The 24,345-nt window shown below is 40.7% G+C and overlaps 3 protein-coding genes across 3 annotated transcripts; 1 reads left to right on the forward strand and 2 right to left on the reverse strand.

Moving 5' to 3' along the window:
- Nucleotides 1–16: 16 nt before the first annotated feature.
- Nucleotides 17–14,083, reverse strand: lemd3 (LEM domain containing 3). The gene is made up of 13 exons (XM_034112368.2): nt 12,708–14,083; nt 8,542–8,582; nt 7,840–7,909; nt 7,469–7,542; nt 6,806–6,885; nt 6,241–6,386; nt 4,544–4,645; nt 4,233–4,335; nt 3,330–3,508; nt 3,061–3,142; nt 2,860–2,965; nt 2,696–2,774; nt 17–1,857 (listed from the first exon to the last, which is right to left on the reverse strand). Exons 1-13 carry the CDS (start codon nt 14,029–14,031, stop codon nt 1,679–1,681), a joined length of 2,565 nt encoding a protein of 854 aa, XP_033968259.1. The 5' UTR covers nt 14,032–14,083; the 3' UTR covers nt 17–1,678.
- Nucleotides 14,084–14,856: 773 nt separating this feature from the next.
- Nucleotides 14,857–20,074, reverse strand: tmbim4 (transmembrane BAX inhibitor motif containing 4). The gene is made up of 7 exons (XM_034112319.2): nt 19,866–20,074; nt 18,828–18,936; nt 17,884–17,989; nt 17,652–17,685; nt 17,456–17,573; nt 17,309–17,354; nt 14,857–16,361 (listed from the first exon to the last, which is right to left on the reverse strand). The coding sequence occupies exons 1-7, from the start codon at nt 19,954–19,956 to the stop codon at nt 16,155–16,157; spliced, it is 711 nt and encodes a 236-aa protein (XP_033968210.1). The 5' UTR covers nt 19,957–20,074; the 3' UTR covers nt 14,857–16,154.
- Nucleotides 20,075–21,442: 1,368 nt separating this feature from the next.
- On the forward strand, nt 21,443–23,752 carry LOC117468289 (beta-2-microglobulin-like). Its single transcript, XM_034112320.1, has 4 exons — nt 21,443–21,595; nt 22,677–22,949; nt 23,141–23,176; nt 23,283–23,752. Exons 1-3 carry the CDS (start codon nt 21,532–21,534, stop codon nt 23,152–23,154), a joined length of 351 nt encoding a protein of 116 aa, XP_033968211.1. The 5' UTR covers nt 21,443–21,531; the 3' UTR covers nt 23,155–23,176; nt 23,283–23,752.
- Nucleotides 23,753–24,345: the final 593 nt, after the last annotated feature.

Consider the following 24,345-nt stretch of genomic DNA (forward strand, 5'->3'; position numbering starts at 1 on the left):
TGCACTATCGACTGGCTTATTTCGGAAAGTGTTCACTTTATTTTGTCATTTTACACATCCTGACAATTGTTTGGAAGTGGATGTAAGGTCAACCCTCGATTGAAAGAAAAGTTATGACACGTGTGTAACTGATCTAGTGACATTAAAATAGTACATCACCACAGCTGATTTAAACTAAATCATAATAATAAATAGAGAGAAGCATTTGGTTTAATATTAAAGTAAACTGCTACAAAATACCAAAATCTGAAGATGTCAAACTCTACCAAAACTACATCTATGGCAGGCCTTACTCACCCTTTAAACAGTTAAATCATTTCTTAAATCCAGTACATTCTGCAGTGCCAGTCTTCTTTTTAAAGCACAAATTTAAGGCACAGTTGGGTTGTTTTTGAACATTTGAAATGTGCATTTGTACAAGTTCACACTGCAAACACTGAATCCAACTTTCAATACACTGCATTTAAAAAAAAATATGTCTGTCAACTTTTCTGAATATACGGGTGCTGTAAGAACACACAAGCAGGAATCCGTAATTCAGTACAGTCTCCTTACAAGGGGGTTGGAATATTTGGGAGTTAAAGGTGTCGACATCCTCACAGTACTCCTTATGATAAGAGAGTGGTAGCATCATAACAATAGGCTGATTTGATCAAAGAAGAAGTGACAGCATCAGGTTCTATCATGAACAAAAAAACATCCGTCTCACTTGAAGAGCAGATTGTAAACTGGACATGAAAAATCCTGTGCTAGTCTGGTCTGTCGCTCACACACACACACTCTCTCACACACACACACACACACAGAGATGACAGCACTTGCTTAGAACAGGTTTGGAAATATGAGGGGACATACCAACAGTGAAAATGACCCGACTTGGAAAGAGGTAAATAATAAACATAATAAAAAAAACAATAATAATTTGGGGATATATTGGATTATATCTGGAGAAGAAAGCTTCAGGTGACTGTTAAAACTCCCTGATTCTGTCAAAAGTTGGATTCTTAAAAAAAATCAAAGACAAAAGGGAAGAGAAAAAGGCCATACATGGAATACAACAGAGGCTGAGTCAGCATCGCCACGGTTACCCCTGCTCTGCTTTGGGTGCTGCTGCAGCCTCTGGATACAGATGTGAGCAGCAAGAGAAATTTGAGCTTATGGTTTGCTTTTAATACAGAGGATGTAATAAAGCTTGCACCAGCATTCACATGTATTTACAGCACACCCTCTACAAGTCTGTCCATGCCTTTCTCGCTTGACTAAATAATAAGAATAAGAATAATAACAGGGAACATCATCGAGAAAACAACACCCACACTGTGCTGTAATTGAAAGCTTACATACATGCAGCCATTTCCAAATGAACTCCATCATGGCGTCAGTTAGACTGTGGAAGAGAAGGAGGGAGGGTTGGAGTCTCTGCACACATCTTAAATATCCCAGAAGAACTTTGCTTCCTTAGTAAAAATCCATGACATTTTAATACAAAGATTATTGAAAAACAAACACTGCTTAACAACTTCTCTTGCGATCCCATGATGGAAAAAAAAGAAAAGGCTCTCCCGAGACAACAGACTGGAGTCTTCCCCGTTTTAAAAAAGCAGTGAAGGAGTAGCAGCAGACTGGTGCTGTCATGCTGGGAGGGCACAGAGGAGATCGGTTAAATAAAAAGCTGTTCTCATGAGAAGCCTGAAGAGTTGCCGGCGCCACGGTGCTGCAGGCGCGGCACAGTGTTCATGGTGCCTGTGGTGCTCAGGGGGGGGCTGGAGGCCTTCAGAGGCGTGCTGCTGCCCTGGGCCTGCGGGAAGCGCTGGTGGTATCGGTCCAAACGCAGATACTTCACAGTCACCAGCTTACCTGTTGAATCAAAAGCAAGATTCTGTCACTGGCTATAATATTTGTGTAGGCTGACCCAGAAGTTAGCATCGCAAAGGCGACTTCTACATAAAGCCAATGGGATTCTATCATTGGATTTTGTAATATTGCAGGAAATTGCTCTGCGGCAAACACAAGATAATGATACGTACACGTTTTTGTTCAGCAGGATATTCCCCACACATTAACAACACTATGGTTTTCTAAAGCATGAATGCAATTGCCAGAAGTTAAGCGCTAAAGATAGGCTTTAAACAATATACATTACTGTTGCATGTCTGCGCGTCACCACAGCTAAACTAAAAGCGTGATTGCATTTAATCTGACGTTTTTTAATCTGTCGTAGAACAAAAAGGTGAAAATCTCACCAACATTATTTCATGCATCTAACCAAAAACACATTTAAAAAACTGTTAGCTTTGAGACAGGGGAACCGATAATGCTAAAATGATAACTCATTTCTCATCCTCCATTAAACATACAGCAAGTACTGTTAGCTGTTAACTGATGGAAATGGTGACTGAGGAAGAGCACCTGAATGGTGAATGAATCAGGATCATTTGGAGATGTTTTTATCATCAGTAGTGCTTGATAAATAGAGGCTCATAGGAAGCGGAGCTGCTCCTAGCGGGTAGAGTTAAAACAATGCATACCACTGATGTTCAAGGGGGATTCATGACAACAAAACACAGGACAGATTGCTTGTCATGTTAAAATGATGCAGCAGTTTTAAGTGGCGCATCATCTGAGAAAAGGACCTGGTAACAGAATGAAGTCTAATCAGGCCGAACCAGTGGAAATGACACACGACCGGACTTACCATCAAACCAGGAGCCGTGAAGTGCCTTAAAGGCTCTCCCCGAGTGCTCTGCAGAAAGACACTTGACATAGACACAGCCCTGGGGAGAGAGCAAGAAGCACGGTGTGACATCACTGCAGCCGACAGGTCAGAGGTGTGACATCACTTCGTAGGACAGCGCTTACCTCTCGGGAGTTCTTGTCAACAGCGATGTGGACGATACCGTCGTTGTCGTTGCACTTCTCCAGGATGGCCTCGTGGATGGCTAGATCCCAGTTCTCCCCAACCTCCCTGAAAACACCAAGAGGTTACAAACAGGAAGTTAACTCGGGAGAAGTTTGGTAGCTCTTCAGCAGGTCAAACAAGCAGCAGAGTCAGGTACTCACATGATCGGGTCAAACATGTTTCTGATCTTCAGACATGGAGTCAGGCTGTTGGGGGGGGAATTTCTCCGGTCCAGAGGGAAAGCTGAAGAGGAGAGACAAAGTCTTTGATTAGTGTATCAGAACACACAGCTGCATCAGTCTAGTCACTAGTTTTCCATAAAGAGCATGCCCTCAGAAGAAGGTTGTTTACAAGACATTTTCTACCAGGAAATGTTGAGGGCGATGATGGTTTGAAATGCTCAGTAACGCTTAAAGAAAAAGTGTTTAACCTTTTCCCTGCCAGACTTTAGAGTTCATGGAGGACGTCTTGTCACAGCTGAGAGACGGCTGGATCCACCTCCAGACCAGGAAGTCAGCTCCCCCGATCCTCTGAGTCTCTTTCCGAATCCTGGACTCATTGGCTGCGAGGAACTTCTCAGCCCGCTCCCAAATCTTCTTCATTTTCTTTCTGTAAAATATTAGGGATATTTAAACACCTTCTTCACCTGACGTAATTTATCTATGGTAGGGCTGAACGATTCATCGATTTTAAATCGAAATGATGCGATTATCAAATCGCAAAGCCTGCGATTTAAAAAAAAAAACGTTTTCTTTCTTTTTCTTCTTCTTGTGTGTCAGTCATCCACACCAATCAGAAGTGCTGTGCTCCACATGTACCAGTCATTGTTAACCAATCCGAAGTGGCCCATGATAGAAGGTGAAAGACAGATTGATCCAATCACCTGCCAAGTATTTTTGAAATACTTTTCCAAATGGCTTCCAATGGAGCTCTCCTCGATGGTTTGGTGAAACAAACCACCTGAGTCAGGTTAGTAATGCTCCATCACATGTTTCTATTACAGGGTGAATCTTAAACTGAAGCTTGACTTTAAAGCAACCCAACGGAAGTTTCATGTAAGTTTCGTTTTTTCACTCGTAGCTCGGGCTGCAGGGGTGCTAGAGACGGGAGCACGTTGATGCGACCTTCCTAGCCGGAGATATGGCCGCATTTTACAATAAACTTTTGTTGGGTCGCTTAAAAACAAATATCGCAAATTGAATCGCAATATCTGTCAGAAAAATCGCAATTCGATTATTTCCCCAAATGGTGCAGCCCTAGTCTATAGGTGCGGTTAGTTGACAGTTTTCTTTAGACGCAGAAGATCAAGCTGTGGCAGTGTTTTGTTACTGACCGGTCCTGAGGCTGAACCAGGGAGTCTCTGACGTGGGGGATGGGCAGGTACGGCTGCAGGTCTTGGTTCTCATGGCAAGCCTCACTGTGGCTTCGCAACACATCTACACAACATCATATGGAAGAAGGAAAAAAGCATGAGAAATCACCGGGACATCGCATAAATAGATAACATGTTAATAAACAAACAGAGTATATAATTTCATGTCTTTGTGTAGACGTAGTTCATGTTTATTCAAATCATCATCTTTTTCCTAATCTGTGTGTTAATACTTGCTGTAGTCAGTGTGCCGAGTGTGTGCTGCTCCTTACCGATGATCCTCTCCACCATGTCATACATCTGCCGGGTGTCCTCCTCCTCTCTCCTCCAGCGAAACTTCATGTAGCAGACCACGCTCCACACACAGCCCACCACTGCACACACACACAGGATCCACAGGTTAAAGACAGAGCAACTGAAAGGCTGATTACACTGCTGCTTGTTTCCACTGGTTCTGCCATTACAGTGAGATCTAAGATTGGTCTATGATAATAGCAGTTTACCGTTACAACCCACAGCTTTGTTAACATCAAAAAGACACTGTACATCATTCATAACTCGACCATGTGGCCCTGATTAGGACACAGGGTTTGGTAAATGGATGGATGAGTTTATAATTAAAATAATGAACAGTTAAGCAGCTTTTTGGTCCATTCCCTGGTTCTGGCTTTGATGTTTTAGAAATCTTATTAGATGCCAATTTGAACCGCTTTGAACATGTAAGATACATTTCATTTCATTTCAAAACTTTATTTAGACAGATTGGTCCCTTGAGATCATGGATCTCTTTTACAAGGGAGACCTGCATCAATTTAGTTCCACATGAAACATAAAAACAAACAATAGAGGACATCATATTTACATATTCACCAACACTTACAAACACCCGTAGTGTCAGAAAGCATCTCGTGCAGACGTGCCTTAAAAACATTCAGAGAAATAAAATTGCTCAATTTCAATTTGGACTGTAGGCTGTTCCAAGCAAGTGGAGCTGCGCACATAAAAGCCGTCTTACCTAAGACAGTCCTCACTCTTGGCACATCTCATTCTTGGCACATCTCACTCTTGGCACATCTCACTCTTGGCACATCTAACAAGACTACATCCTGCGATCTCAGACAATAGCTGCCCGCCACTTTCTGCTTTACCAGAGAACAGATGTAATACGGGAGTGTGCCCAACATAGCTTTATAAATAAAAGTGTACCAGTGACTGAGCCTCCGTACAGAGAGTGATGGTAAACCTGCCTTGGTATACAGTGATGTGTAAGCGCTTTACAATTTGTGACAAATCTCAGAGCACTGTGATACGCAGCATCCAATTTGCTCAGGTAATTGGCAGGTGCATTCATATAGACCAGATCCCCATAGTCCAGCACAGGTCAAAAGGTCACAGAGCCTTTTCCTGGCCTCAAGCGAGAAACAGGACTTGTTTCTGAAAAAGAACCCTAGCCTAACCCTCAGTTTTTTAAGCAGGTTATTGACATGTACATTGGTACGTTTACTTGTGCCATTTCTTGGCATATCTTTACATATTTGATTTCCTTAAAATCTTTGAAAAAAACAAAGATAAACGTTATGAAAGTCAGCAGACCATAATAAATGATAAAAGTATTGAAATAAAAAATCAGACTGTTTGCTAATAAACACATACAACATAGATTTCATATTAGATACTTATGTTTCTCAATGTAGAACAATTGAAATATATATTCATAAGTTATTTTAAATATATAAATTGTCTAGATTTTGGGATATGCTAACTTTTATGAGCAGCAACAAATTCATATATAAGACAAAGGCCTTTTTGCAAAGCACAATCTGGTTCTTTCAACTGTCTTTTAGTGACATCAGTCATCTTTAGTGACAGTGGCAGGACGACTGTGTCAGGTGTAACATAATCTATTTATCTGTGATCTACAATGCACAGCTCAGGCTTGCTGTTGTTAATGACCTGTGGCAAGACTCACCAACTGCAATGAGGGAGACCCTGCTGATGACGGTGAAGAAGGCTCTGCGGAAGCGGCACGTGAACGGCATCTTGGGATGCGAGGACTCCAGCCGAGAGATCTTAGAGACATCAGTCAGAGGCTCGTCAGCGACCTGCCCTGTCAGCCTACACACACACACACACACACACACACACACACACACACACACACACACACACACACACACACACACACACACACACACACACACACACACACACACACACACACACACACCACACACACACACACACACACACACACACACACACACACACACACACACACACACACACACACACACACACACACACACACACACACACACACACACACACACACACACACACACACACACACACACACACACACACACACACACACACACACACACACACACACACACACACACACACACACACACACACACACACACACACACACACACACACACACACACACACACACACACACACAGAGAGAGAGTAAGTATATGTCCCATTTAAGGCCTGTGATCAGCGTGAGTATGGATATCTGGTGTTACCTGATCCCAACATCCTGGCCTGTCCTGATGATCCACTCCAGAGAGGTCTCAATGAAGCCATCGAAGTCCTGATTCTGAGACTGAACACAACACACCACACTGATAAGAGGAACAGGACAGATGTGTTTCCATATGTGTGGCCCTTAAGTCAGTCTCTTAATGCCCCATGCTCTCTTTGATTCCTTATAAGCTCTGCTTTCGCTGAGAGAAAACACATTAGCTTGCTTCATAGTGAATGCTGTACCTCATTGCACACCTGGTAGCGCAAGTTGCAGAAACACTGGACAAACGTATTGGCAAGACTGTGTGTATTAAATGGGTTGTGTATACAATTGTGATTTTTGTGGAGTGAAAATAAATCTCCCGATGGGGAAAGATCCATCATCTGGAGCGAAAAGTGATGCTTTTTTTAAACTGCGCCTCCTTTTCTCTCCACTGTAATTCAGCACCACTCTCATATCCTGCCTTCAGACAGGATTTAAAACATCTCAATCAAAAGAAAACAGACGTAAAATACACTCTACTGTAGTGCTTTAAAGCAACCCTCTAACTACAAGCTCCCAGATATGCACACTTCAAGACTTCCAAGGCCAGCATGAAGCCCAAACCCAGCTGTGTAGTGTGAAATGTCTGATAGTTAGACAGCAGTGTGTTTGAACGTACCCGTAGATACGTAGATGCCTCTTCCATGGACAGACTCCTGTTTAGATGCTGCTGGTCTCCACAGTCATACTGACCTGCAATCACAATATATATCAAACAGTGTCAGTGAAGAACATGTAGCCATAAATACTTTTTAGAACCAGACACTGGGCTGTATGGCCCAGCAGTTGCCGGGATAATTTAATTGTGTAATGTTAAAGCTGCTATCCCCAGCTTAGTCTGATTGATGAACTCTCTTGCTCATTTGACAATGTATCGTATTTCCTTGTGTACATTATATAGAGTAGAAAAGGTTCTTTAATGTCCTTCACACAGCTCTATTTTCAGTCAGTCAGCGGCCACACAGTGAAGTGCAGAGAGTTAGTAGCTACCAGCGACTTGGGCCAGGTGGTCATGCAGGTTGAGCAGCAGCTTGAGGATCAGGTCCTTCTCCGTCTTGTTCTGCAAACAATAAAACACAAATCACAGTTTGAATTGTGTATGAATGAAAGTTGCACTGGAATGTTGTGATGTGATGCTATAAGCCAGAGAACACTATAGTCTGAACTATAGAAACGGACAACTCGAGGCTGTACAGTGTTGATATAGGTTTGGATGAGTGGCTGCAGAAAGCCCCTCAACAAGGCAACAGATATATTTGTGACTCCAAGATGAACATCAGTGAGTGACGGCTACAACAACCTGCTGCTGGCAACGTGTCATTACAAATGGTCAAAGTGATGCTCAGTGACGTCTAAATATCTAATTGTTGCTACCTGATTGCTTCCAAACAGCTCTTTGCCAATTATAATAGGCATAGAACTTATTGACTTAATGCACTTTGCCAAACTACACAACACACCCAAATAACCGTAAAAAAAATTGCACACAAAAATGTTCACATGCAAATGCAGCAGGGGGCTGCACTGCGTTACGAGTGCTGCTCCACTAAAAGCACGCTGAAGATGATACTTAACAAAGGAGAACTTTCTTTCTACCTCCAGGATTACGGTTGACATTACACTTCCTGTTCTCGATATGTTGATCACAAACTTTTCCTGACAGAACAGGGGGTGTCACGAGAATATACTTACATACAACTCGTCAAACTCGCTGCCAAAAGGGTGGCTCTTAACTGCAATGAAAGAGAGGAAGAAGGAAACATTAGCGTGCTCACTACAGTCACACTTTAAAGCCAACACAGCGCACATTTCAAAAGGCACAAGCTGGTGCAGTAGACGGAAAAACTTGGTGATTTACAATAAGACGGCACGTTTGGAGACTGTGGAATGTGAGTGTAGTTCAGACATCACTTAGCATGTGAGTCAGGGTCTGTACATGAAAGCTCACCACACCTGGACAGCCCTTGGAGCAGTGTTACCGCACTGATCGATCCTAATCAGGGGTTCAATTGGGCTCAGCCCCGGCACATAGGACGATGCTCTGACGTCATCACCCTCGCTCATTTGTCATTTGTTTAAGCCATATGTTAAAACATCTCTCGTTCTTCGTATAGACTTTATTTAGGGTCGATATGTGTTGACTTTACTTAGTTTAAAATAGCAGATCTCTGTGACAGGATATCGTTTTTTCGCTTAGTGTCTCTGCTCCGATCAGGAGCTGCAGCACCGCGGCTCCTTCGTGCAGAGTCTGCAGCAGTGTGTGTGTGTGTGTGTGTGTGTGTGTGTGTGTGTGTGTGTGTGTGTGTGTACAGTGTCTGCAGAGGTGTGTGTGTATGTGCAGAGTCTGCAGTGGTGTGTGTGCAGAGTCTGTAGCGGTGTGTGTGTGTGTGTGTGTGTGTGTGTGTGTGTGTGTGTGTGTGTGTGTGTGTGTGTGTGTGTGTGTGTGTGTGTGTGTGTGTGTGTGTGTGTGTGTGTGTGTGTGTGTGTGTGTGTGTGTGTGTGTGTGTGTGTGGAGTCTGTAGCGGTACCGCCAAACCCCCGACCCGTCTTGTAACACGGAGCCCATTTCCTATACCATCAGGGGCGGTTCTAACCAAGTTGCTGCCCCAGACGAGGTTTACTGTCCTATAGTATACATTTCAATGATTTCAAACCTGTTTATGCAAATAATTATAAAGCAGTGCCTTGGAAATATTTGTTTACATAAATTGCATGTATCTCTCTCGCTCGATCCCACGCCCACTTTTGCTGTGAGCGCCTGATAAGCCAACACCCCCCACTTTCATTACTTACAGCGCCCGTCGTACAGGGCAAATGAAAAGTGTAACCAGGGCGAAAAGGGTGTTACATTGACTTAATTATGAATGCTGTTACATCAAGGCTGAAAATTAGAATGAGCCCAAACAGTCAAAACAAAATTCCTCCCAGAGCTGCCAGCGCAGCGAGCCACCCAGATCTGGCGCCCTAGGCGACCGCCTATGTCGCTATGCCAAAAACCGGCCCTGTACACGTACATTTAGCATGGTGTCGCCATGCTAAATGTATGTCTGCATAAAGCTGAGTTATGATCGGTCATAATAACACAGAATTTGGTGATGATTAAATAGTTTGCAGTAGGGCTGTGCAATTAATCGTATTTTAATCGCGATTACGATTATGGCTTGCGACGATTATGAAAACAGCATAATTGACAAAATACGATTATTTTGCTGGGTGCGCTTTCGCCCCTCCCTAAAAGCCCACTCGGCCACGTGGGAGTGACATGTGTTGTGAGTGTTCAGCGCGAGCGAAAATGTCAGAACAAGAGCAGCAACTCGTTAAAAAGAAGGGTAAAACTATTTCCACTAAGTACTTTGCCATTACATTTCACATCGCTAAAGATATGTGCCCAGTTAGCACTGTTAGCAACCAGGGCTTTAAGCAACTTGTCAACACGTTGGACAAGCGTTACGCGATGCCGTCTCGGTATTATTTCAGCAGGTCTGCGCTGCCTGCACTATATGACAAATGCCGTGGGGAAGTTGAGAGAGATGTGGCTTCAGCTGACTACTTTGCGACCACAACGGACCTATGGTCTAGCCGCGGGGTGCCCAACCAGTCGATCGCGAGATGTGTCTAAAAATAGAACAACAATATTCTGTTTTATCGTTAATGTCCTGTAACATAATCTTCCTGTGCCAGAATAATGCACTTGAACGCATCAAAGCTTTGTGATTGGCCGGCGTCACCCCATGTGTCGGGGCGTGGCTGAGGGTCTTCAGTACAGGTGGCTTGTCACCTGCCTGCGCTCATCTCTGAAACCAGACCATGTCAACAGGCTGGTGTTTCTTGCAAAACATCTTTAAGAGATGACATGAGCAGCCCTACCAGCATTTGCCATGGTGGCCTAAACATTTTTATTTGATCTTAAATTGTAGTTCAACATTTATTTCCTGTTACTTCTGGACCATGACGGTTGACCAGCCTTTAACGTTTAACTGAGTGGAATATGTTGAATATGTTTTACAAAAATGTTGGCTATATGTTAAGGAGTTTTCAGTAGGTTGTGACTGTGCACTGCATCATATTTGATTTAATTTATTTTGGTCTAATTTATTTTTATTTATCATATTAATAATATATGTTTAGTAAGGTTTTGGAAGTGCGCTCCAACATATATTTGTTGATCTTGTTTATTGGTAAAATATTATTTGTTTTAAAGTTCAATAAATAATCGTCAAAATAATCGTGATATCAATTATTGACCCAAATAATCGTGATTATGATTTTTGCCATAATCGCACAGCCCTAGTTTGCAGTGAGAATTACTCCCATACTTTTGGCGATACTCACGCAGCCCTACAAATGAATTGAGATTTCCACACAAATGTTCTTTAGCATGTGTGCAGAGCAATGTTGATTTAAAAAAGCTATTTGAAGGTTGGATATTTGTTAACCTTTTTTTGTGTATATATATTAATAATTTAAGATGTAAATGAATTTTAGTTTATTTGTAGTACTTTCTATTTTTATTGTGACATTTGGTTGCATCAATGTGTGCTTTTGATACAGATAATGGAGCAGTTGCTTTAGGGCCACAGCGTGTATCCCTTAAGGTCAAATCATGAGATCCTCGACCTCCACCCCCCTCTCGCACCTCCACACAGAGCCCCTGATCATAATCACTCATCACCATTCATTCATTCACTGCTGAATCATACTGTATGTGTAAGAGGGTAACTTTTATTAAAGCTAAAATATTTTTTATATTTATTTTGAAGCGCACTTTGTTGAAATGTCAAATGAACCACTAGTATCTATACATGATGTTCCTACTACCCAATATTAAAGAAAACATGATATATGATAATATGTTTGTTTATATCCTGCAAATAGAACCAAATGATTAATACATTAAAAGTGTTCTCCGTTTGTATTTGGACTAAAACAAAGGAATATTGTGAGGAAACTGGCAGAAAGGTTTGTAGGCCATGGGAGCATTACTACTATTGGTTAACGTTTTATTTGGTTTCTATTCATTGTGGATATTGATTGGCATTATGGGTAATTATCCGAACAGAGTCTGATGAAGTTTGCACACTAAGCTGACACCCTGGAAGTCTGCACTTAGTGTGTTTAAGAGTCCTTGTATACTTGTTAAATTGGAGATGTGGTCAACACTTAACACTGTCAGGCTTCCTGGGCACTCACTCTTTAAGTTGTTTAAGTGCAGGAAAGTCTAGACATTTCTATTCATCCATAGATCAAGGAGGATGGTGTGAGTGTGGGTACTTAAATGGGCAAATAGTGTTTGATTACAAACACAACAGAAACACCACCGTCGTCAGCGTCTACAGTGAGTTTGGGGACAGAGTTGGACAAACATTTCTTAAAGAGTTATGGATAATGTTCCTGTCAGATATCTGGCTCTGACAATTATGAAGTAAATCTAGTGAGGGATTGCATCTGCAGGCAGAATAGATTCAAACCAGGATTGTGCACACTGATCTATGTTTGCTAGTAAAATACTGTCACTGGTTACACGAGTCAAGACCTGGGAGTAAGGTCAAAGGTGATCATGTTGGAGGCTGGGGTCTTTTCTAGGAACAAGCTGTGGGAGCAGAAAACATTGCTGTCCTGTCTGTGCTGAAACTAGTTTATATGCATGCTACTAGACTTGAAAGTAGGTTTATGACAATTATGCATCTGTGTTATTTAGCATTTCTTCAGATATACAATGTGATCATTGTTGTAAGTGCCACTAAACTTGAATGCATGGCTGTGTACTGTGTATTTAGCTGCTCTGTTTACATACATACTTTATGCTCAGGGGGAAAACAATGGAAAAGCTTAAATTGCTCATCTTGTCAGATACTTACTGACTTCATCCACCTCCGAGGACCCAGAGCCCCTCATCCTGAGGTACATGAGGCCCAGCAGCAGAAAGAAGAGGCAGGCTGCTGTGAGCAGGAACATGGACAGGTAGTGAGCACTAAAGCTTCCAGAGGAGGCGACCTCCTCTCTCTTAAACTGCTGGAGCAGCTCATCCTCCGGGACAGACAGCTTCTGCTTCAGCACCGCCTGGCTGTATGAGTGGTTGGGGGCAGTGTGGTTGGAGTGGTTGCTCCTGTAGGTCTGGGACAGACTGCTATAGTTGGAGAAGCGCGGTCTCAATCCAATGGCGAACCGACTGCTTCTGTAAGCTCCGTCCTCCCCGTCAACGTGGTTGTTTTGACCGGCCTCTCCTCCATGGTTCTCTGCGAGGGACACGTATATGGTCTTCCTGGGAGAAACGGTGTGGCTCCTCAAGCCTCCCGGCGTGTCTGAATCCCTTCTCTTCCCTTTGCCTCCCTCCCCCTCCTCCCTCCGGTTCCCGACCATATTTAAACCCTCGGGCGGGTTAACCTGTCTGGCTGCCCCTCCCGTCTGGGACCCTCGGCCCACTACGTGGAAAGACAACTCGGCTTTGGGGTGACTCCGTCTCACGTTAGGCACCAACCTTTCCTGCTGCTGGTCTCCGACACCAGGGCCCCGGACCTCCTCCTCGTCCGAGTCTGAGTAATCCCCAGCTAGCTTGCTAGTGTTTAAGTGAGACGCCCCACAACCATTTAAAGAGCGAGAGTTTTTCTCTATTTCCCCCTCATAATCATCCTCGTCCCCCGATTCGTCGTAATCCTTCCCTTCCGCCTCAGGGCTTGATCTGGCCCGGACCCCCCAGCCCAGCGAGACTCCCCTCTGTCTGCCCGGACCCGGGGAAGAATTTGTGCTATTTAGCGTAGCGCCATACTGACTCTTGTTAGCTACACTCGGTGTTGTCGGCCTTATCTTCGGATGTTGTGGGAACCCGGGGCTCCTGTCTGCCTGTCGGCCTTTTCTTTTGACTGGAGTTTCAGCGTCAGACTCGTCGGAGCTGAAGCCCAGGACGGAGGACTTCCTGCCCGGTCTCCTGCTGGAGCTCAGGTGCGTGACGTCATGGCTGGCTGGCCTGGGTCCCGCCGTGTTGCCTCCGCCGCTGGGGCTGTGAATGGCCCCGGTGCTACGAGTTTTACCGGCTCTGGAGCCCCGCTGCTGTTGCTCGTCGCGAAGCTTCTTCAATTTCTTCAGATACACCGGCCGAGTGTTTTCGGTAACCGGTCCTGGAGTGAAACCAAAGTGCTTTAATTCGGAGAAAAGCTCCTCATCCGTTAACTGCGTTGACGCCATCTTGGACAAAACTCTCGGAGATGGTTTCAAAAGGAAATGACGTAGGGGTGAAGTGGTAGTACACCAACTGGGCTGCGTTCAACAGCATGTTGTTTATAAATTATGTTTATATTGTTATTTATGGGGAATGTATAAAGTTATAAAACCATATATTTCCTTTATATACAGTTAATACTTGGATGTGTATTTTGTAAATTGTGTAACTTCTACTTCTACCTTTAATATATATTAATTAATATTAAGCTACGGCTCTTTACTTTCTGTAACAATGTACATGTCCCCTCTGTGGGACGAATACAGTTATTCTGATACTTTGAATATTCTATCCTAATATGTCTTTATTGACATTGTGTGTCTTGTTTTATCTCAATGGGTACATTTTGAACTTTTTTACTTTATTAATGTACATTTCGTCTATATATTAATGATGTTCTGTGAAAATGATCTGTGCAACACTGTACAGGGGTATTAATATTCATTGTAATTATCATAAGGATAATACATTCAGGTTTTTTATTGCAAATATCATAAGAGATTCAGCCTCATCCAGATACAATTGTTTTTACTTTGACAACAATATAAGATATACCCCGTTAGGCGCTAGCCCTTGACATGGATGTGGTTTTGTGGTATTGATCAGCAAGTGTCCTCACTTCACTTAAGTCAGCTGGTATATCCTCTACATTATTTTTAAAAAATAGGGTAAGATTTAAAAAAGTGACTAGTCACAATTCAATCATTTGTTTTCTGTAGTTGTTTGGTAGGACACCCTTTGAATGTATAGCTAAAAGATGGCCAAGCAGAACTCAAGACAACATACAAAAATAGATGGAAACAAATCAATTTATTTAACACTGCTCGGATACTTTTCCCGTCTGGAAAATATGGCACTCTTTATTTTCATATCACTGTGACAACTCCATAAAGAATGCTTAACAGCAGAGTATTAAGCAGTTAAAGTGCAATAAGAGATCAGTACAACCATTACACCATGACAGAAAGACATACAGAAAGCTGTTAGTCCAGTAAAAAACTAATAGTTGATAACATCTCAATCAAGACATGCAGAACTGTAGTTTGGAACATCATTCATATATAACAGTTTATCTTCATAATATTGATCTGTTACCCAATTCTGGAGAATACATGGAGGAACAGAATTGTGTAGAATCTCTAAATCTCAGATTTGTCTCTTTACTAAATACAGTACTAAACTGTACACTGTTACATTTACAATATTAAATATGTACACTCAAAGATGAATTAATAAACCCAGGAATGCACTTTAGTAAACTGAATATAGAATGTGTCATCTTCTTACTGAATATGTAACAACATTATAAAATAGTCGTAAATTAAGTTCGAGAAAATATGTAATGATAGACGTAAAACCCCACTATAATACCTACTTATGGAAAATAAATGCACTCTAAATGTGTTACAGTGTCCACTGTCCACTGATGCCCCATATGAGAACATATTTTTCTATCAACAGTGATCCGTTCTTACAGCACAAAACATTTCCAGGTCAGGGCATATGTGTCACAATTCAAGTATAGTATATAATATATATATCTCAATATTTCAAAAGAAAAGCCTGGTGATACAATATATTAATCCTATTATCAACAAACCCCATGAAAAAGATAAATCTAACATTGGCTTTCTCTGTGAAATATAGGTGCATTGTACTTAAACTATTAATCCGCCACTGAAAATGGTCGCTAAATAATGTAATATTTCCTCTTGTTTGAGTAACGCTGAATTGAAGTGTTAAAAACTCTAAGTGAGCTGCAAATAGGCCAGGTGGGGGTACTAGTGGGCTTTATATCAAATTGGGTAATGCAGATTTAAGCTCCCTTGTAATATTATGTGTACATTTTGGTTGCAGACGGAACAAAACATCATATAGATCTACTTAACTGAATACAAACAGCCCGATTAGCTATAGTAAGACAAATATAGGTATGTAATGCAGACGCCTGCAAATAATTCACCAAGCACAGACAGGTTCCCTCTTTAAAATCAAATGATTGGTCAACTTAATGAGAGAAAGTTACATAAACACAATCACATAACAGGCATATCTGTGGGTTTCCAGTGAGCTGGGTAAAGTGCACTTTTCATTGTTTCTTCATAGAATCCAGGAGACGCAGGATGTGCAGGAACAGGTTGACGATGTCCAGGTAGAGGTTGATGGAGGCCAGGATGTGCTCCTCTGGGGAGAGCTGCTTCATCAGCATGTGGGTGTCGTAGATGATGAAGCCACAGAAGACCAGAGCGCCGGCTCCAGCCATGATCAGCTCCGTGCTGTCGCTGTGGAAGAAGAACTGCAGGGAGCACAGAGTCAGCATGAAGAGGGGGAGCAAGATGGACAGTGTTCTTCAGTATATGACCCCAAGTATTTGGACTACCCTGATCCACAGCTTCCACTCTTAAGCTGGACAATTAATCAAATATGGTAGCAAAGTTGACAAAGTCATGATTCTAATCTCTTTTTGTTTTCCAATGCAGACAGTACCCAAGCAGTGTTGGTGGGATTCTAAGCTAAACACCCAGCGGAAAACTTTGATGAATTAAAGGCATCATCAGGCCTGACTAACCATGCAACAAAACTCCAATGTTGTTGAAACGTAGCAAAGATTGGTCATGTGGACACAGTTTGGCTCTAGTCAACGTGATACGGGACATAGTATAGCTAAATGTAAATACTGTGACAAATAGAGGGTGTCAGCTTCCTCTGTAGTGTGTGGCGGATGTGCGGGAAAGAGGCGACCTTGTGGCGCTCAGGTCAGGTGTGCAGATTAAATTACGTTGCATTAACAGTAGTGAACGTAGCAGTGCAAGTGCAGTAGGAGGTTTTTCAGAGGCCAAGTGCTTCTAAAACAACAACCCTTTATTTTTTTTAACAGCAGCTGATTTGGGATCTTTTATTTAAGATGTAGAATACTGAATGTGTATCCTATTTGGTGTCTGTTTTTGAGGCTCATCTCCATATTCACAAAGAGGTGTCAATGGAATACATTTTTTATTAAAATAGGCCTTTGTTATAGTTTCTGTGTTTCTATATTTGTTCCTATTTTCTCCTGTTTCTTTCGGAAGCTTTTTCTCTCTACTTGCTTATTTATTTCCCTCTGTTGGATCATACTATACTTTAGCAACATGCCCACTGCTTCACAACTCCCTCAGTGCATTATTCTTTCTGAATGCAAGCTTCTTCTTTATCTCCCTTTTAATTGTTTTAATACTAAATAGATTACAAATTGATGTCACTTACCCTCATGAAGCTTGCAATGATAAGAATCCACAGGCAGGCGAACAGTCTGTAAGGAAGAGAACAGATCAGACACTGTAACTCAGGTGGTGGCTCCCTCTGGAGGAGGGATACTGAAGCTAAAACAACCGAGCAGCAGCCGTGACTCACCCTGCGCCCATTTTGCTGAAGTCTCTCTTGGACTGGAAGGTGTAAACGGTCAGTCCAGCAAACACGGCACATGTCAGGCACAAGGCTTGCAGAACAATGGAGTATTCATAGAAGGTCACTGTGGAGAGGGAAACAATCTCAAAACAGGCAAAAAAGATGGAAACTGACAGAATCATCAAATAAATATCAAACTTACCAGCTGTGGCCACAGAAACAGCTTCCAGCAGAGTCTGAAAACAAGACACAATAGGTGAAACTCACAAGCTAACCAAAGCCATAATTACAAGCTACCGTAAAGATTAATGTCGATCAGCAGCTAATCTATTATAACTAAATGTTTAAATACATGATAGGGTTGTATACACAGTGTACAGAAATAAAACAATGAACTACTAAAGACTGGAATTTATTAAAAGGAAAAGGCTTACAAACACAGCCAGCAGGTAGAGGTTGACTGGATGTTTGTGTCTGTACACGGCCAGGGCCACCAGTATAACCAGAGAGCCCAGAGCCGAAACCAGAACCACAGCAGGACTGGGGAGGAAACCAAGTCACAGTCAGAAATACACAAGCTTCATGCAAACACAGTAACTAAGGGAATATGTTTTTTGTGATCAGCGCTAAATTCACCTTTAGCATGTACCAGGTCTGCTCTTGGATATTGTTGTATAATAGCCTACTTAGCCACTAATGTGCATTGTTGCCAGTTTTCAATGTCACCAAAACAATAGGAACAATACTTTTCTCCCAAGATTATGTGAAATATAGCAAACAAATAAATATTCACTTTTGTGGCAAATACAATTACGGATACACTACAGACATTCATGGAAGAAAAGCCCATGGTTCCATGTAACGGAGGTGATCTCTGGGGCCATAGATCTCGGCCTCCGTTACAAATTCTGTAGCGAATAGTCCTATTGGTGGCGAAATGTATGAAGTGTGTGCATCTGTCTGTGTGTTAGTTTGTCTGTCTCTGTTTGCTGGTTTTATTCTGAAAAGTGTTCCCCTTCCCCCATGTCTGTTACGGGTGATTGTGTTCACCTGGTGCCCTGTGTTGTCTCCCCCCCCCCCCCCCCCCCACCCGTGTCTAATTGCTGATTGTGTGTGTCTTTAGGCTCTGTTGCCCTGTCTGTTTTGGGGAGGTAGTGTTTGTGAGATCCTTGAGGCTGGTGACTGTGCTCACAAAAACAGCAAGATTGAGGCTGTGTCCTGGGATCGAGTTTAATAAATGCCCACACCGGGTTATACTTTTGGACGCTCTGCCTCCTTGCTTGGTCGGGCCGCTCAACGGTCAGCTTCACATTCCCTAAACTTTCATGGGTCACGAATCCGTCATTTTTCATCTTGACGTATAACAGACCATCCTCACCTGGTGTGGACAAAGTCCTTGATGGGTTGACAGAACATGAAGAGGGCAGAGGTGGCTGTGGTCAGGATGATCTGCAGACTCAGCAGGGTGTACACCTTCCTCAGGAAGTCTGATCAACAAACACAGCAAGTTAGGCGCAGTAATACAGAACCACACTCAATATTTGAAACCAGAAACAACTGCTTGTGTGTGAGGAAAATACCACCAGGTGTGAACCACTATTAACAGCTGGATATGTTTTTAAACCTGTAAGAAGGTGGTAACGTCAATGTTGGTAACGTGTGGTTCCTTCAAGCCAACAACATTATATTCTACTTATCTTCCTTTTTAACAAAGCCTTTAGTTAGAGTTGATTTCAGATTATTCCCTATGTTCCCTAATTGTATTTGTATTTTACACTCTATCTTGTCTTTTTTTTTTTTTCCTGTAATGTTATTGCTTACGATGTTTGTTTATGCAAAGTTCACTGAGACAAACGTGTTTGCGATAAATTACCTTTGATTTGATAAACGTTGATTAATGCTAACAACATTGTCACTGTAATGGTTTTGCTAATCATAATCAAACATTATACAAAGAGATTATATTTGGAACATTGTTCATTACAGAAGCATGTTAAAACAAAGGCATTGCACATCATTTTAAAATAAAGAGTAGAAAATAAACAGAGTCAGAAAATAGAAAATAAAACAGAACTAAAATGTCAAATATATATACAAGCTGACCATGAAAAATAAAAATCTGTAGACTGACTGACAAATAAACACTATGAAGGGCAAAATGACTAGCTAGTAGTAGGGTATTATTTACATTCAGTGTGCAAGGAATGGCATATAAATTAAATATAAATGTAAAATGTTTGTGTGAAGAAGATAACCAGAGTTTTTTTGGATCCAGATGTTATATAAGGTTGTTACCATAGCTATAATACAGAAGAACTGTATATGTCCACAGTACGTAGTGTACGTAGTGTAAACTAGCGTTAGCTGGCGAGGCTAGGTGCTGTAAACACCACGGCCCAAACATTAAATCACTTACCCATCCGTATCTGGACACTGGCTGTTGCGACATTCGTGCCATAGTTGAAGTCGTCTTCAATAGACGTCCTGGGGTATTTTTCAGTACTCATGATGTCACCCTAATGTTTTCTCAGCTAGAAAAAGAAATGTAGTTTATGTGGCTTCAGGAGAAGAGAAGACGGAAACACTGGCGTTAAACAGCCTGTGCCGGGGTGACGTCACCAAACTGAGTAAAAAAAGTCAAGCGCTTTTTGTTCAACAAACTTTATTGAACATTTACAATGAACATTGCTGTAAAGCGGATTGTTGATAATATTACACAGTTTGAGGTTGGGCAACACAGAGAGAACACAGTACATTACATTCAATGTCAATGTCAATGATTATTAATTATTTTACGGAATACAGTGTGACTCCAAACAGGCTTTACCACTCAGCAGGGTGACATGTGACTTAGATAAGATAAGGGCCTTGTTCCAAATACAACAACCTCTGCAATAAAAAAACATGGCAATTCTAGCACCTTAACACATTATGGAGAGTCAAATAACCCTTACAAAATAAAAATAAAACAAAGCTTCATTTTACAAAAATCCCAAGAAAACGTCAAGGCACTTTTACTTGAAAAGATTAAAACTCCTTTACTGATTATGTATTGTTATTAACAATTAAGATTTTGAGTTGCTTGTGGTTTGATATTGGTGTGTATCTTAAACAAACACATTTTGATTCAGAGAAGCACTCATATCCAAATATTTTGTAATGCTTAATTTCAGTTTCTTTTTTGTCATTACCTGTCATTGAAGAATTCACGTGGCAGGGGAAAACCAAAACCATAAAAACACATTCCAACGCTTGAAATAACAAGTTGAAAATGCTCAGAAAAAGAGCCCTACTTCTTTCACTTATTCAAAAAGAGGTTGTTTAAAGAGAGTGATGATTTGAGTTACGCTTCATTTAGGGAGGCATACACAAGATCACATGACCCCACAAAACTAGCATAGAAACCATTCTTGATTTCAGCACTTAGATCTTAGAAAAAGTAGAAATACTATAGCACTGAAATACTTAATCTTACTGAGGTTAAAGAACAAAAGTATTTGAAACAAAAAGTACCTTAAGTACCAAAAGTAAAAGTAGAATTATTATTATTATTATTATTATTAGATTATTATTGCTGATTCAGTGTTTATCACTACAATGGTGGTGCTGTTAAAGGAGGAGCTTTTTTCTTAGACTAAATACTGCCTTGTTATTTCTGGATTTCACTAAGTTTATTTCAACACAAAATAATGCATGATAACTAATATTATGATTATGTTTGTATTATTAATCTGAATCTTCAATTCTCCTTTAAGTTACAGGACTAAAGTACATATATTCTTGTTTAAAAAAAACAAAAGGAGCAGTTTTTCTTTTTTTTATACGAGGATGGTGATATGTTTAGGGAGTTTTGCACAAAACTCTCCTATCCATAAAGGACCAAACCTGTTCAGCTATATTTTACCTGGCAACAGGGCGATGTCATTTAACGATTGGCTGTGATGCTGGGCTGGGCGGTTTTACAGCGCTTGATAAATATGCCATGTTCTATACTTTCACTTTAGTTCTGTACTTTGGAGAAAGCAGACACACTTGTCTCTGTTATTCCAGCTTTTAAACTACAAAAGGAGAATTAAGCAAAAATGAGGATTCTTTTCTGCCTTGCAGCTCTGGTAGCTGTCACCTTTGCACAGGACACCAATCACAGTAAGTATTGTTGTTTTGATGCAGTAACTTAAACCTTGTTCTTTTACTGTAAAATACCATAAACTGTATCTCTAGTAAGTCATCCTTGAAAGGCTAAAAGCTAATCAGGACAATGTAATATACAGAATACAAACAGATAGTAAGGTGTATATCTTTAAAAAGCTACTTGTTATAAACCTCCAGACACTAATGTAAGAGTCAAGTGCAAAAGAGAAATATTGTTTGTCATGTTTTTATTTCAGTGGAATTCCCCTCAACAATCTGAATTAAGTTTCGATTTCCTGTAATACCAACTGGCCGTGAATGCGCCCTCCACTGGTTTTATATGGGAGTAGGATTTACAAACAAAACACCAGAGGGTGAATTTCCAAATCATCTTTAAAACCTAAGATAGTTCACACGAGAAAAGTACTGATATAAACATGTGTTTACTGACGGAGGATATCTTTATTTTGTTCAGTCAGTAAATTAATGAGCCTCATCATGGTTGTGAGTAGTTCCATTGTTATTTTCCAAATTTTTGAGTGCCCTTGTTTTGTATTCTCCCAAGTGTCCCACCAGATGCATTTTTTAAATTGTTATTTCCTCCTCAACAATCTACATTTTTGATGTGATGCAATATAGATAGATACTTTATTGTCATTTTAAATATACACTATACGCTTAAAATCAAATATATATATTTTAAATTAAAAAAAATTCTGCACCACAGTAACTCAAATCGGTTAAGTGAAGTCCTCTCAGTTTTTTTAATTATTATTGGCAAACAATTTACCTTACGTCAGTTTGGACAGTTGGACAGCCATGTTTGTTATCGGTGGGAATCTTCTACTTTGCTTTCTTTTAGACTTTGATAAATACATTGCAAAAAATGTATATATAAACAATACAATTATATTTTAGAAAATAACAATTCAAGTATGTTTTAACTTTTTTTACCTGACTTTTGTTACCGTCAACATAAAAAAAACCTTCCAGATGAAAACACATTTTGTTATTTCCCCAATTGTCATTTTTTGTAGCCATTTTCACTGAGATGGAAGTTTTTTTGGCCTAACTTCCCTCTCTTTGTTGCCTCTAGCTCCTCCCAAGGTCATGGTCTATAGCCATGGCCCAGCAGAGTTCGGGACCGTTAACACCCTGATCTGCCATGTGAGCGGCTTCCACCCCCCTGACATCATGATCCAGCTGATGAAAGATGATGAGGAAATCCGCAATGCCGAGCAGACTGACCTGGCCTTCAAAAAGAACTGGCGCTTCCATCTGACCAAAAGCGTGCCCTTCACTCCCAAGGAGGGAGAAAAGTACAGCTGCAAGGTCACTCATGGTTCGACCCCCAAACAATATGCCTGGGGTAAGTAAGGATTAGCCAAAATGTGTGTAAAATATACTTATGAATAAATATAAATACATGTCCAAAAATACATGACACAAAGCCTTTTAAGTGTAGATCATATGTATTGTAAGTGGCCTTGGTTCAAATAATCATTAAATGAAATGTAATTTGACACTGTAACTTATGTATGTGCTTTTCTTTTCTGATAGACCCTAATATGTAAATGTCAGCGAAGGCCCAGATTGGTGAGTGCTTTATTTTATAGCTACATTCATGCTTCTCTGCCAGCAGTGCCACATTTGATTGTTGTTTTCTGCTGTATAACGCTGGGTTGTCATTTTCTCTTTCCAGAAAGAAAACCGGATGGTTGGGCCCTGTCTCCAGCAGCATTTATTCTTCACATCTCCAATCAGCTGAATAACAGTTTTTTCGGACTTTCTCTTTTTTTTTCTCACAAAACATAAATATCACATCAAGGGGAATTTCCACTTACTTTTGTAATGTGAGAAAGGGCACGGGCTGCGGGATATTCATTCTTTTGTAATTTAGGAGTGTGTTGCTTAGATGTACACGTATTTTCGAGCCTTTGCTACTCAGATGTGCAAATATTAAACTGGAGTGATTTTGTTTGTGTACTAATAATGTTAAGCTGTAATTAGACCTTTTTTTCACCTAAATGAGGCATCAAATACTAATTGTTGAGATACATGATAAAGGGGTGTGTTCTTTTTCTAGATCAGATAGAAGTGTGAATTCAGTTTATTCTTTTATTTGAGGTCTCTTTGAATGCTGTCTTCTAAATAAAAGCCTCTTTAAACACCCTTGGTTTCTTCTTTTTTTTAAATGCAAACCTGTTCAATTTATACTTTTATCATAGGGATATTGGTAGACATGGTATCTTTGTGGCTTAATAAAGTAGAAAACACCAGGGCTGTCAGGGTGACAATTAATTAACTAAATGTATAGGTATTTAAATGCAGCACCCATCATTTTCCTTCTGTTTTGGTTCCATTTGACCGTCTCTGCTGATCACATTGCCGATAGTCAATGTGAAAAACTATTCCACATAAAGAAATGTGTTTGTATAAGTAAATACATTTAAATATGCTGCATGTTATTGTATTATAATATCCAAATAAACACTTTACTTAATCTAGTAAGTGAATATCTGTATCACAAGGGAAAGCTAATTAATTGTATATATTATTTGTTACATGATGGCAGTTTCAGTTAACATAAAGACTGGGCAACTATAGTACAATCGAACATTAATTTAGAGATTTTAGAATGAAAAATGCAGGGCCTATACAAAAAAACAAACAGGTGATAGATATCAGGTGACCAAAAACAATAATATATTTCTTAATGTGTGTGTGAACTTACTTTCTCAATAGGCCTTTCTCTCAGGTGTACA

The sequence above is a fragment of the Pseudochaenichthys georgianus genome, chromosome 23 (assembly GCF_902827115.2).
Source record: "Pseudochaenichthys georgianus chromosome 23, fPseGeo1.2, whole genome shotgun sequence".
Lineage (NCBI taxonomy): Eukaryota > Metazoa > Chordata > Actinopteri > Perciformes > Channichthyidae > Pseudochaenichthys > Pseudochaenichthys georgianus.